Source organism: Ascaphus truei, chromosome 3 (genome assembly GCF_040206685.1).
Source record: "Ascaphus truei isolate aAscTru1 chromosome 3, aAscTru1.hap1, whole genome shotgun sequence".
Taxonomy (NCBI): Eukaryota; Metazoa; Chordata; class Amphibia; order Anura; family Ascaphidae; genus Ascaphus; species Ascaphus truei.
In genome coordinates, this window is record NC_134485.1 from 350,589,350 (window position 1) to 350,603,241 (window position 13,892).

The 13,892-nt window shown below is 44.1% G+C and overlaps 1 protein-coding gene across 1 annotated transcript in view; it reads right to left on the reverse strand.

The window, feature by feature from the left end:
* The window catches only part of LOC142490094 (protein lifeguard 2-like), a 40,064-nt gene extending 32,254 nt beyond the window's left edge, over nt 1-7,810 (reverse strand). Inside the window, exon 1 of the mRNA XM_075591890.1 lies at nt 7,637-7,810. Coding sequence (XP_075448005.1) covers nt 7,637-7,651 — 15 coding nt within the window. The 5' untranslated portion in view covers nt 7,652-7,810. The remainder of the gene's footprint in view (nt 1-7,636) is intronic.
* Between the last annotated feature and the right edge of the window lie 6,082 nt (nt 7,811-13,892).

The window sequence follows — 13,892 nt, forward strand, 5'->3', positions numbered from 1 at the left end:
TTTTACTACCTCTTTTTGTATTGGTACGCTAATTTTCATGTTCTTTTTGTGCAAAAACAAGCTGAGACTTGCAGTGTAATGTACAGTAATTGTAATATACCTTTGGCGTGCACTTCATTTACCCATTGTTGAGAAAAATAACCCATTTGCTATCAAAATGTCCAGCAACACATTGCTCTGCACTAATATATATGTGTGCGTGTAAACTAGAATAAAAGACTGTCAATAGGCTATGTGCATTATGATGTCACCGATAATCTCACGCCAGATACATTCAGAAATACAAGACTCACTGGCTTTCATATATGTATATATACAACTCAACCCCGTTATAACGCGATCCGCTTATAACGCGATGCAAGCGTGGCTCACAATTTTTGTATTTATGAATACTTTACAACACAATTATTGGTATCTTAAATACTTTATTGTACAATGCATACAATTGTACATCATTTCTAACGCGATCCGCTTATAGCGCGATGTGATTCTTTGGACCCCAAGCACAGCGTTATAAGGGGGTTGAGCTGTATATGTGTGTGTGTGTGTGTGTGTGTGTGTGTGTGTATGTATATATAGATAGATAGGTTCCTTACCGAGTAAATCCAGGACCCCAAGATCACAAGGCAAGAAGGAGACAGCACACTCAGGAGGTACAAAAAAAGCGTGTATTCAGTAGAAAAACTGCCAGTTTTTCTACTGAATACACACTTTTTTTGTACCTCCTGAGTGTGCTGTCTCCTTCTTGCCTTGTGATCTTGGGATCCTGGATTTACTCGGTAAGGAACCTATCTATACATTACCTGTATGGGACAAGCACCTATTTCCAGTTTATGTGTGTGCCATCTGCCTATTTTCATTTATATATATATATATATATATATGTAGTGAGTAAGATGGTAAATAGTATCAAACAAAGTAGTTATATCACAAAGGAAAAAAGAAAGGTGTTAGTAGGACATAAAATAAACAGTAGTAAAACAATTGAGAATTTCAGTTATAAAGTGCTCAATGAAAACATACAGCTTCAACCCTGCTGCCTGGCTTTGGACCTCCATAAAAGGTTGTTTTATAGGAATAAACAGTAAAAGAAAGTCTTTACATGTATGGGGGAAAGACAAAAAAAACGCCGGGTCTCTCAGCTAGTAATGTAATATAGTAAAAATGTGTAAAAAAGATGAGGCATGCACTAACAACATTTAGCACTGGTCTGTTGTAGGATTAATCCTTATGCAGTGTCAAAGTCCCACAGTGTATGTCGGTTCCAATAGATGCATAGGGAGAGAAAACAGCCAAATAGTAAAATACAATTTATTACACAATATAAAAATAAGAATCTCACAATATTGGCATGTTATGCGCAAATGCTATTCCTGGGTTAACAAGGTGGTATACCTTAGGCTCACAGGGATGGGGGCGCCCGGCTGGCCTTTGTTGCCCAGTCTCACACGTGCGTTTTCCGTCACTCCAATAACATCACGGATTGGTGTCCGACGTGGCATTACCAGTTGAAGTTGGGGCATAGGAAATACTCAGATAGCTCCTCCCAACTCATTTCACATGGCATTCGCTTCATCAGGGGTAATTGGGTAGGGTCCTAAGCATACTATATTTTTAACCCATAGGGTCTTATTCTATATCTGCCACATATATGCTGCGGCTGATCAGGCTGTTTTTGATAAAGGTCCCCATTGACTTTAATGGGGAATTTCATCTTAACAAAAGCCATCAAAGCCCAATGCTACATCCAATATGACAAAATACATAGTAAATAGTACATAGTTAAATACTTCAATAATAATATTGTCATGAGTAAGGGTCATTTAGTTAAACCCTTTGACCAAAGCGTTATAAGCCTGCAAGCCTCGTCAAGGCATAACCAAATTTGCAGGTCCTAACACTAAACTGTGAAACTTCTCTTTTACCTCTGTTGGAGGGAGAATGACGGCAGTGGGTCTGTCTTGACGTTGGCTTGCAGGCTTATAACGCTTTGGCCAAAGGGTTTAACTAAATGACCCTTACTCATGAGAATATTATTATTGGAGTATTTAACTATATACTATTTACTATGTATTTTGTCACATTGGATGTAGCATTGGGCTTATCTGTCTTTTGTTGTATACATTTGGCCACGCTCAGTAGCTCTCCTGTTGACATAAATATATATGTATATGATGAGGTGGGTTTTGGGGTTCGGAGCTTGCTGGGATTGTGTGCTTGTGAATTTCATCTTAAAACATCTTACAGCAGCCCCCTTCGGGTGATGTAGAATAAGCCACTCTTAAAGAGGCAATCCCTGCCGTCTTTTTCTTCTTTAAAAATTATTATTGAAGCAGGGCGTCTCTGGAGCTGAAAACATTCATTTCAACTCCGGGAACCCCCTGCTTCCTGAGATACACACCTCAGTAGTAGGTGCCGGTAGCCGCACCAGGGTTAAAATTATGGATTTTGAAAGCTCCCGCACCCTGCGGGCCAATAGGAAGCCGTGACGTCATTTAGTGCGACTTCCTATTGGTACATATCACGAGGGGCCTTTAAACTGCAGGAGATACCGGCACCAGCTTTCGGAGTTAAGTATCTCTGGATGACATCAACGGGGTTCAGCTCCGGAAACCCCTGCTTCAATTCTGTATAAAAAAAAAAAAAAAGAAACCAAAAAAAAAAAGGCATGGATTGCTCCTTTAATGTGTTTGCTGTGTTTGTTTATTGTCCATTGCAGTATACTCTATTCGACACAAGAGGGCGCACATCACTGACAATGTTCTAGATAAGTTGTAAAATACAGAATATAATATATCAAATATTACAACTATAACAAATCTTGAAGTATCCATACATTATATCAATAAAACAATATAAAGTATGTGCAGCAGGTGTATGTACAAAATATGAAAATGCAAAATACAGTATCTATTTGATATAAAAAAATATATTGATATAAAAGAAGGTTCTTAAAGAAATATATAATATACAATATTTTGGGGCATTGAAATTAAAAATGAATTAATAACTAAAAGACCAAAATGTCTGAATATCACATATGACTTTAAATAATATATTCAATAACAAATTGGCTACTAATAATCACCATCATAAATGGTTGGATAATATCTGTTGTGGCCAATTTAGGTTGGTTAAGGTGAAACTGTTCACAGCCAGATACAGATTTATTTTATCTTTTTCTTTCCCCATGCACCAAAGGTGTGTGTGTGCAAGGGGGAAGAGACAGCTTTTGGCATACCCCTCGCTGGACGTCAGGCTTTTGTTGGCATCCTTCCTGCCATCCTTCCTTACAGTCAGCTGCAGGCAGGAGGGGAGCGCATGAACATCTCTCCTGGACCCGGTGGTGGGGGTGGGGGTTCTGAACCCGGAAGTTAGGCCTGACGGAGTTTAGGCCCTATTTCACTTTTCAGCTCTGTGACCACTCCTGCATGACCCCCGCAAGTGCCAACCCGCAAGTTAAAGTAACATTCTTAACATTCTCCCTGTGCCCCCATGATATTTCCCTAGCCTAATGCCTTTCCTGTCACTACCTTGTGTTCCCCACCTGTGACCTCGCACATGATTCTTTCTTACTAGAGATTATAGAAGAGGGAAGAGAGAGGAAGATATGAGAAAGGGAGAGTTAGAGAGGGGAAGAGAGAGGAAGAGATGAGAAAGGGAGAGTTAGAGAGGGGAAGAGGTAGAGTTATAGGAAAGGGAGAGAGAGAAGAGGGGAGGGAAGGCTGAGGTAAAGTAGAGAGTGGTGGGAGAGGAGGTGATGGGGAAAGGCAGGGGAGAGTAAAAGAGGGGCGGAAAGGCAGAGAGAAGAGGGGAGAGGGGTCAGGGGTAGAGTGATAGAAAAGAGGGTAGGGGAGAGAGGCATACAAGTGATAGAGAAGAGCGAGGGGGAGAGGAAGGGGAGTAGTGAGTCCTGCAAGTGTTTGCAGCCGTGAAAACAGTAAGTTGGGCTACATGATGACATCACTGTAGCTCAGTGATTTTCAACCTCCGCTGGCACCCCTCAAGGGTTCTGCGGCTCTCAGGCCGGGAGAGATGGGACAACTATCTCATCTCTTCCAGGCCGTGGGCGGCACACCATGCAGCAGTGGCAGTGACCCAGTAGCTCCCCAGAAGCAGCAACCCGGCGGTCACTGCAATCCTCTCCCTCCTCCTCTAGGCGCCGGAAGTCAGACCCAACTTCCGGCAGACCGGAGGAGGGAGCTTCTCTTCGAGAGTGAGGGGAGAGTGTAAGGAGGGGAAGAGAGAGTGTAAGGGTAGGGAGAGAGAAGAGAGTGCACGGGGGTAAGAGAGGGGAAGAGTGTAAGGATGGTGAGGTGAGAGTGTAGGGGGGAAGAAAGGTGGGAGTGTTGGGGTGGAAAGAGCAAAGGGAAAGTTTAGGGGGGAGAATAAGGGAGGGGGGAGAATAAGGGAGGGGGAAGAAAAACGGGACAATGTAAGGGGGGGAAGAGAGAGAGGTGAGAGTGTAAGAGGGGAGAGAGAGGTGAAAGTAAGGTAGGGAAGAGTGTAGGGGGGAGAGAGAGGAGAGTGTAAGGGGGAAGAGAGAGGGGAGAGTCAGGTGGGGAAGAGAAGGGAGAGAGGGGGAACAGAGGGGAGAGTAGAGGGGAGAGTAGGGGGGAAGAGAGGGGAGAGTTTAAGGGAAGGGGATGAGAGAGGGGAGAGTGTGGGGGGAGAGAGGCAAGAGTGTAAGGCCTCATCCTCACTGTGCGCGACGGCGTGCACGGTGCGAACAAGGAACAGCCCTCTATGGGGCAGGCCCGTGTGTGTGCGCACACGTGTAAAGGGCGACTGCACAACCACTTTTCCCAAAGACAAGAAATTGATCTTTTTTGGCATGGCGGACGAGCGATGGCCACGTCACGGCCGCAGTTCAGCCAATGAAGGCGAACCAGCCGCCTGATGTCATGGCCGCGCACCCGTCACGTCTCTTTGTCACGAGTGATCTGAAGTTCTCAGATCGCTCTGGGGAAGGCTATGAGCGCCGTGAGGTGATCCGTTGCGCGCCAGCGTGCGTGTGCTCCCTGGGGCCGTAGCCTAAGTGGGGAAGAGAGAGAGGGGAGGGTGAGTAGAGAGAGTAATGGGAGAGAGGGGAGTGTATAACGGGGGGAGGGAGAGAGGGGATAGTGTAAGGGGGAGGGAGAGAGAGGATAGTGTAAGGGGGGGCAAAGTGTAGAGGACCCCGGGACAGCCCTAGTTCCCACCTCTGATATTTTAAATGTCTGGGCTTGTACCTAAAGCTGGCCCTTTATGGGGGCTGGAACTAGGGGTGTGGGTGAGGTGCTGCTACCCCTGGGCTTAGAACTGTATGTATGTTACGGATTTTGTATGTACAGTACCCCACCCAAAAATAGTTTGTGTGTATGTGTGTATGTGTGTAATTATATATATATATATATATATATATATATATATATATATATATATATATATATAAATATATATATAAATATATATATAAATATATATAAATATATAAACAAACATCACAGCTTGCACTCAATGTACTGGTTCATATAGACAGGTGCTAGTCTCAAATAATAGAAATACAACATTACCATTCTCTCGTCTCGCCCCTTGAGAAAGGTCCTATTCCAGGACCGAAACGTCGGATTGGGTATCTTTTCTATTCAGATGGCCAATACAGATTTTCATGATTACTGAACCGAGTGCAGTCTTTTTTTACCGGACGAGAGAATGGTAGTGTGTGTGTGTGTGTGTGTGTGTGTGTGTGTGTGTGTGTGTGTGTGTGTGTGTGTGTGTGTGTGTGTGTGTGTGTGTGTGTGTGTGTGTGTGTGTGTGTGTGTGTGTGTGTGTGTGTAGAGGTGCAAAGTTTAGAGGTGCAAAGTTTAGTAAGTGGCTGCATTTTTTATTGTGGCTTGCCATGTGTGTGTGTGTGTGTGTGTTGTGCTGTTGTATGTGTAGCAGCAGTTTGTGTGTGTAGAGCTGATGTGTGTGTGTGTGTGTGTGTGTGTGTGTATGTGTGTGTGTGTGTGTGTGTGTTGCTGAAGTGACAGGTTATCATGCTCCTCTCCAGGCAATGCCATGTAGGATTCTCTCTCATCATCTCTGTGAGTGCATTCTTTCATTACCGCTCCGCTTTTTTCTAATTAGTTTACTGCGTATCTCCTAGAGGTGCAGTGTTATATTCTGTGTCTCCTGTGCTGGGGGTGCAGTGTTATATTCTGTGTCTCCTGTGCTGGGGGTGCACTGTTATATTCTGTGTCTCCTGTGCTGGGGGTGCAGTGTTATATTTTGTGTCTCCTTTGCTGGGGGTGCAGTGTTATATTCTGTGTCTCCTTTGCTGGGGGTGCAGTGTTATGTTCCCTCTGTCCTTTGCCGGGGGTGCAATGTTATAGTCTCTCCAGTAGTGCAGTGTTTATACTGTATGCTCTCCACTGATGTCTGTAGAGTGCAGTATTGTATACACTACATTTCTTTTGCCGTGTTTATTAGGTTACCTCACCTTTCTAAAGGTACAGTTGTGTTATGTTATTAATACAGACGTATCAGGCATTAGTGCTCTATTAATGCAAAATAACCTAGAGAAAGCACGTGGGTTAAGAAGAATGCATGCGCTTCCATTATTTTCAGTGGAGCTGCATTATTTATTGCGCATAATATCGCATCAGCGTTAACGCAACAGATCGCGTTACTAGGAGCGCTAATGTCTGCTACATCTGTACCTCCCTAACTAGGAGAAGCAGTACTTTAGGTTAACTTTCAGTTGAATGTTATCTGTGCTACCTTACTATCTGGGAGATGCAGGGTTTTTAGGTCATCTCTCTGTATAGGAGATGCAGTGTTTTTAGATCATCTCTCTGTATAGGAGATGCAGTGTTTTTAGGTCATCTCTCTGTATAGGAGATGCAGTGTTTTCAGATCATCACTCTGTATAGGAGATGCAGTGTTTTTAGATCATCTCTCTGTATAGGAGATGCAGTGTTTTCAGATCATCACTCTGTATAGGAGATGCACTGTTTTTAGATCATCTCTCTGTATAGGAGATGCAGTGTTTTCAGATCATCTCTCTGTACAGGAGATGCAGTGTTTTTAGATCATCTCTCTGTACAGGAGATGCAGTGTTTTCAGATCATCACTCTGTACAGGAGATGCACTGTTTTTAGATCATCTCTCTGTATAGGAGATGCAGTGTTTTCAGATCATCACTCTGTACAGGAGATGCAGTGTTTTCAGATCATCTCTCTGTACAGGAGATGCAGTGTTTTCAGATCATCTCTCTGTACAGGAGATGCAGTGTTTTTAGATCATCTCTCTGTACAGGAGATGCAGTGTTTTCAGATCATCACTCTGTACAGGAGATGCAGTGTTTTCAGATCATCTCTCTGTACAGGAGATGCAGTGTTTTCAGATCATCACTCTGTACAGGAGATGCACTGTTTTCAGATCATCTCTCTGTACAGGAGATGCAGTGTTTTCAGATCATCTCTCTGTACAGGAGATGCAGTGTTTTCTGATCATCTCTCTGTATGTTAGATGCAGTGTTTTCAGATCATCTCTCTGTACAGGAGATGCAGTGTTTTTAGATCATCACTCTGTATAGGAGATGCAGTGTTTTTAGGTTCTCTATACCCCTCACTCCTGACTAAGGTCTGCAGTGCTATGTGGATGTTGTTACCTTTCCCTGGGTCATGCTGCCGAGGTATAGGTGCCTCTGGCTGCTTCCTGCGTGCTTCTCCTGGACACTCAGACCTGTGTACGCAGCAGCGATGCTCTTTCCATTCTAGCAATATCCACCAGGGTTCTGACAGGAGGACTGTACCATTCCTCCGCCACCCAGGAGGGAGAGCAATGTGCCTGCAATTTGAGAGGGGGTAGGGGACACGGTCACATGCCTGGACAACACATCAGCAACTGCTAGAACAGTGATGGAGGAGAGAGAATAGGGAATACAATGGAGAAGAGGAGAGAGGCACAAGAGCTAATGTACTGTAGCACAGTGGATTGATAGAAAAAAACACCCTCCTCAAGACAGGAAATAAATTAAATAGGACATCAGAAATGAAAGTGGATATCGTGATGGATTGTGATGCTTTTATGTTCAGCCAATATAATTACACATACTATACATATAATTAATAGTTTTACAGAGTAATGTGCATTGGGTAATCTTGTTGTATTAGTATAATAATGTATATTTACTAATGCATTGTTAAAGCATTTCAGTGCATAAAAATCACATTGAAAATATTTTGAAACATTATTTACAAATAGTTTTTTTTGTAATCTTTTATCTGCCTATTTTTACAAGTGGTTTTCATATTCATTAAAACATAGGATGGATGCCCTCCCTTGGGGGTAGATTGAGCAGGTCGTGTGATGCATTGTATGCATGGATGCCATTGTGTGATGAATAATAAACCCAGAGACTTTTTTTTAACAGGTTTTTTATTTTTTATATTTAACTCTCTCACCTTCTGCGGCGGCGGTATCATCCGGCAGCATCTCCCCCTGCATGGTCCAGTCAAGATGGCTCCGCGACGTCAAATGACGTCAATTAGCCATGACAACAGGACGCCCTGTGTGGCCACGTTGCCATGACAATGTAACGACGCATGGCGCCACATCGTCACGCGACGTCCCGTTGTCATGGCAATGTGATGCCAATTGACATCGCGGAGCCATTTTGACTGGGCCATGCAGGGGGAGATGCCGCTGCTGGCCCTGCAGTAATCCGGAGATTTCATATCTCAACCCGTAGCTCAGAGATACCTATCCGAAACCCGTAGTTTCTGGGTCAAAACCGGAGTAGTGGCAATCCTCATATGTTGTGGAGTTTACACTAGTTAAAAAAAAAATAACGTTGGGAGAACAAGGGACCCGTTTATATCAAGTTGTGTATCATAGTTGTGCCTGTAACTATTGTGTGAAAAGAAGGGGTTACATGCTCTGGCTTTGCAGAGTGTACTCAGTTGCTTTGGCAATGAGAAAAGGTGTCAGGTTTATGAAGTACAGTAAGCAGAGAAAGAGAGTGGAAAGTTTCTAGCATGTTACATGGGATAACATGCAGGTTGAAGCAGCTTCCGGAATTTTCCAGGAGGAGGAGCTATAAAGGAGACAAGCTTCGGCGATTTGACGGTCTGTGTTTGTTACTGTTAGGACTGCTGCAGTAGCTTTTGAAAATCTGTCCTGTCAAAGAATTGTGTCACTGTTTCTGGCCTAAGAATACTGCAGATTTTTATCACATTTCCTAGGCCAGCATTAGGCCTATTTTGACTATGTATATGATAGTCACTATATACATATTAAACCTTTTCATTGCCATGGTAGTTTCGCCAGGTTTGGTTAAGTGAATTTTAAGGTTTTTATAGAATTTTTATTGATTTGTGTGTAGCTTGGCGATATATCCTAGTAACCCGTACACTGCTTTTTTCCAAACAAGTTACACTTGTATTTGGTGTTTGTCCCAAATGCATATTAGGTTATGTAACTTCAGTAATCTCATTAGGGTAATTTAGCTTGAAGAAATGAATGAATGGGTCAGAAGGCATGTGACGATATGGGCAATGTGGCATTGGAACTGTGATTCTCAGGGCAGGGCTATTGTTCAGCTAAGACTGAGTCATCCATCTCCACAGGAGGTATCCAGCTGAAACGGGTCCCTGAGGTTTTAAGACCCAACTGACTCAGGTCTCCGTGGTTAGTTTGAATTTCCCACAGCCCTGATTGGCCTATGTAGCTCGCTCTGAAATTGGCCCACGTAGCATCCGGGCTGCTTGCATCTTGGAGCCAGGGCGGTCTGGAGTTCTCAATACCCCACAGGAGTGGAAGTTGCGCCCGGTAAGCCATTAGGACCATTAGCCACTTAGGACTACTAGGATTCCCCCTGTATTCCCTGTTCTGTGTGAGTATAGCTCTGTTGGTGATATGGTGTTTCGTATGTTGGCTCCGGCAAAACTAAATATCCATTTTTTATTTCGGTATCCTGTCTGGTGCTTGATCCTGTGAAAAAGTCCTTGTCTCCCGTGACAAGGCATATATTATGGCTTAGTAGGGAAAAGAAAACAAACAGCGCACAACTCTCATAGTATAGTAAGTTCAATTATATTGTATAAAAATAAGGGGGTGAGAAATGCACGTTCATCAATATCAATCAATATAGGCAATACATGTATTAGGGCACATGTACCAACAACGCCCAGCAGATCCACGTAATAGACAGAAGGATTGGAGTAGATTCGAAAACAAAGCCAATGTCTCTGGCCATGTTTATCACCCACCAAGGAGGTATCCGGGGGGAGACTCCGAGTCTAGATTTAGACATGATGTGGGTGCTAATGATTGGGAGCGATATCGGTATTATGGATATCCAAAGAAGAATCCTTATCAACAAACACCATGTGATAAAAATAATCATAAGGCTCAAACATATCAAAAGAAAAATGATGATAAAGAAAGAGGTAGACATGGCGATTCATATGAAAAACATAGAGATACAGTACTTATCAAAAATCTGTTAAAACAAGTTATCCACGAAGACAAATGTCTGATCAGCAATCTCCTCAATGTTCCCTTTTTTTAGAGACCCTGAAGTCAAGATTTGCGATCCCGAAGGATTCAGGGCTAGCAGATCGGGACTTACGAAGAAGCGATACGGATACACCAAAGGGTCAGAAAAGACGTCACACAGCAGAAGAGGGACGAGAGGGGGTAGGACCAATGCCAAAATGTAGAGAATGGAGATTTGAGGGTATCAGATAATGGTCTCTTTAATCTTTCCTCCATAATATTAAATGATAATCAAAAAGCAGTATTAAAAAGAAGTCTTTCATTTGCAAAACATGTGGTCCTTATGGATTCCAATTATTTACGGATCTCCACAAATTCACTAGGAATTTTACTCTAAAAATACATTTTCTAAAAAAGATACCTGTCAAGCAACAGAACAGTTGGCAACCACGGGTGATGAAACATTGACTGACCCTGTGTCTTGCCAACATACAAATTTTAAACCGCAATCTAAATTTTATCTTTCCAATTTAAAAGGGAATTTTATAGATACTTTGGTGACTATGCACTAAGCTCCGATAAGTCGTTTTTAGAACGCAAAGTGCTCTTAGAACGTGATGTTGCGCTGAACACGACGCACTAAGCCACGCAAACAGACACTTTGCGCTCTAAAACTGACTTTTTTCAGGAAATTTTTCTAAGTCCAACTTTGCTCGTTCGTTACCCTGTTTGCGTTAAATTCTGCCCTTAAGCGGGATGCACTAAGCTACGTAACCTTAGCGTACGCGAAAGTTGCGTTCAACAGAACACGTCAGCTCAGGGTAGACGCAAAAAAAATTGGACTTTGAAAAATTTCTTGCTTTACATTTTTGCATGCGCAAAACCCATACAACAGGCCGGCGGGTGTCCCCGGCTGACCCCGCGGGGGTCCCCAAGGGAGGCCGGGGGTCGCGCGGGTGTCCCCGGCTGACCCCGCAGCCGTCCCAGGGTCCCTGCGGGAGTCCCGGGGTACCCGCGGGCCTGCGGTACCAATGTTGTGCCTAGAGAAATACTAAACATTATTTCTAACTAAATACACCCCCCTAACACATACAGTACAATAATGTGCAAAATAACTATTATCCAGATATGGATAATAGATTATTTGCCCATTATTAAACACTGCATTAGCATACCTAAATAAAGTAAATAAAAACAGTAGCCAGCTAATCCAATGAATACAAGCAGTAACAACATCAACAATGAATTAATTAAACCATTAACCCAGTGGTTCCCAAACTTTTTGGGTTCAAGGCTCCCCAAGGCGATCAGGATTTTTACGCGCCGCCCAAAGTAAAAAAAAGGTGTATATACATACCTAACAGTTGCAGTGCGCAGTTGGTGTCTCTCTCAGGCACACACTCTCTCAGACACACACACTCTCTCTCTCTCTGACACTCACACTCTCAGACACTCACACTCTCAGACACACACACACACTCTCAGACACACACACACACACACACTCTCAGACACACACACTCTCTCAGACACACACACACACTCTCAGACACACACACACACTCTCAGACACACACACACACACTCTCAGACACACACACACACTCTCAGACACACACACACTCTCAGACACACACACACTCTCAGACACACACACACTCTCAGACACACACACACTCTCAGACACACACACTCTCAGACACACACACTCTCAGACACACACACTCTCAGACACACACACTCTCAGACACACACACTCTCAGACACACACACACTCTCAGACACACACACACTCTCAGAAACACACACACTCTCACTCTCACTCAGACACACACACTCTCACTCTCAGACACACACACTCTCTCTCAGACACTCTCTCACTCTCAGACACTCTCTCACTCTCAGACACACTCACTCTCTCAGACACACTCACTCTCTCAGACACTCACACTCTCTCAGACACTCACACTCTCAGACACTCACACACACTCTCAGACACACACACACACACTCAGACACACACACACACACACTCTCTCTCAGACACTCTCTCACTCTCAGACACTCTCACTCTCTCAGACACACTCACTCTCTCAAACACACTCACTCTCAAACACACTCACTCTCTCAAACACACTCACTCTCTCAGACACACTCTCTCTCAGACACACTCTCTCTCTCAAACACACTCACTCTCAAACACACTCACTCTCTCAAACACACTCACTCTCTCAGACACACTCTCTCTCAGACACACTCTCTCTCAGACACACTCTCTCTCAGACACACTCACTCTCTCAGACACACACTCACTCTCTCAGACATACACTCTCTCAGACACACACTCACTCTCTCAGACACACACTCACTCAGACACACACACACTCTCAATCTCTCAGACACACACGCAATCTCTCAGACACACCCTCTCACTCTCTCAGACGCACTCTCACTCACTCTCTCACTCTCTCAGACACACTCAGGGAGGGAGGGGGGAGGAAAGGCAGGAGATCCGTGCAGGCAGCTCCCTGCACACAGTCACACACACACACACACACTTTGGAGAGCAGTGGAGAGCAGAGACAGCAACGGATGTGAGTGACTGGGAGGGAGGGGGGAGGAAAGGCAGGAGATCCGTGCAGGCAGCTCCCTGCACACAGTCACATGCACAAAGTCACATACACACACACAGATACACACACAAATAAATACACACACACAGATACACACACAAATAAATACACACAGATACACACACACACAGACAAATAAATACACACACACACAAATACACACACACACACACACATACACACACACACACACACACAGATACACACAGATACACACACAGATACACACAGATACACACACACACACACACACAGATAAACACACACACACACACAGATACACACACTTTGGAGAGCAGTGGAGAGCAGAGGCAGCGACAGATGTGAGTGACTGGGGAGGAGGGGGAAGAGGGAGAGGAAAGGCAGGAGATCCGTGCAGGCAGCTCCCTGCACACAGTCACTGGCAAATGTACAAATCTCCCCCATCCTCCCCCACCACCCGGGGCAGAAGCTTCCTCTCCACCTGCAGCCAATCCCCTGCGGCCCGGCCGGCATGAAGGAGGGATGGTGGGGAGGATAATCGCGGCGCCCCTCTAGGCAAGCCACGGCGCACCAGGGCGCTGCGGCGCACAGATTGGGAACCACTGCATTAACCAATGAAACCAATTAATTCCTAAACCAACTCAAAATGAATAGTAACACTAACCAATCAAACCAATGAATTACTACAACATTAATGAATGTAAATATTAAAAGACAAAGAAATAAATTCAAACATCTGAAATAATCATAAAACGCATTAGCTAACATTAACTACAAATGAACACCAATCGCAAACATTTTATTACCATT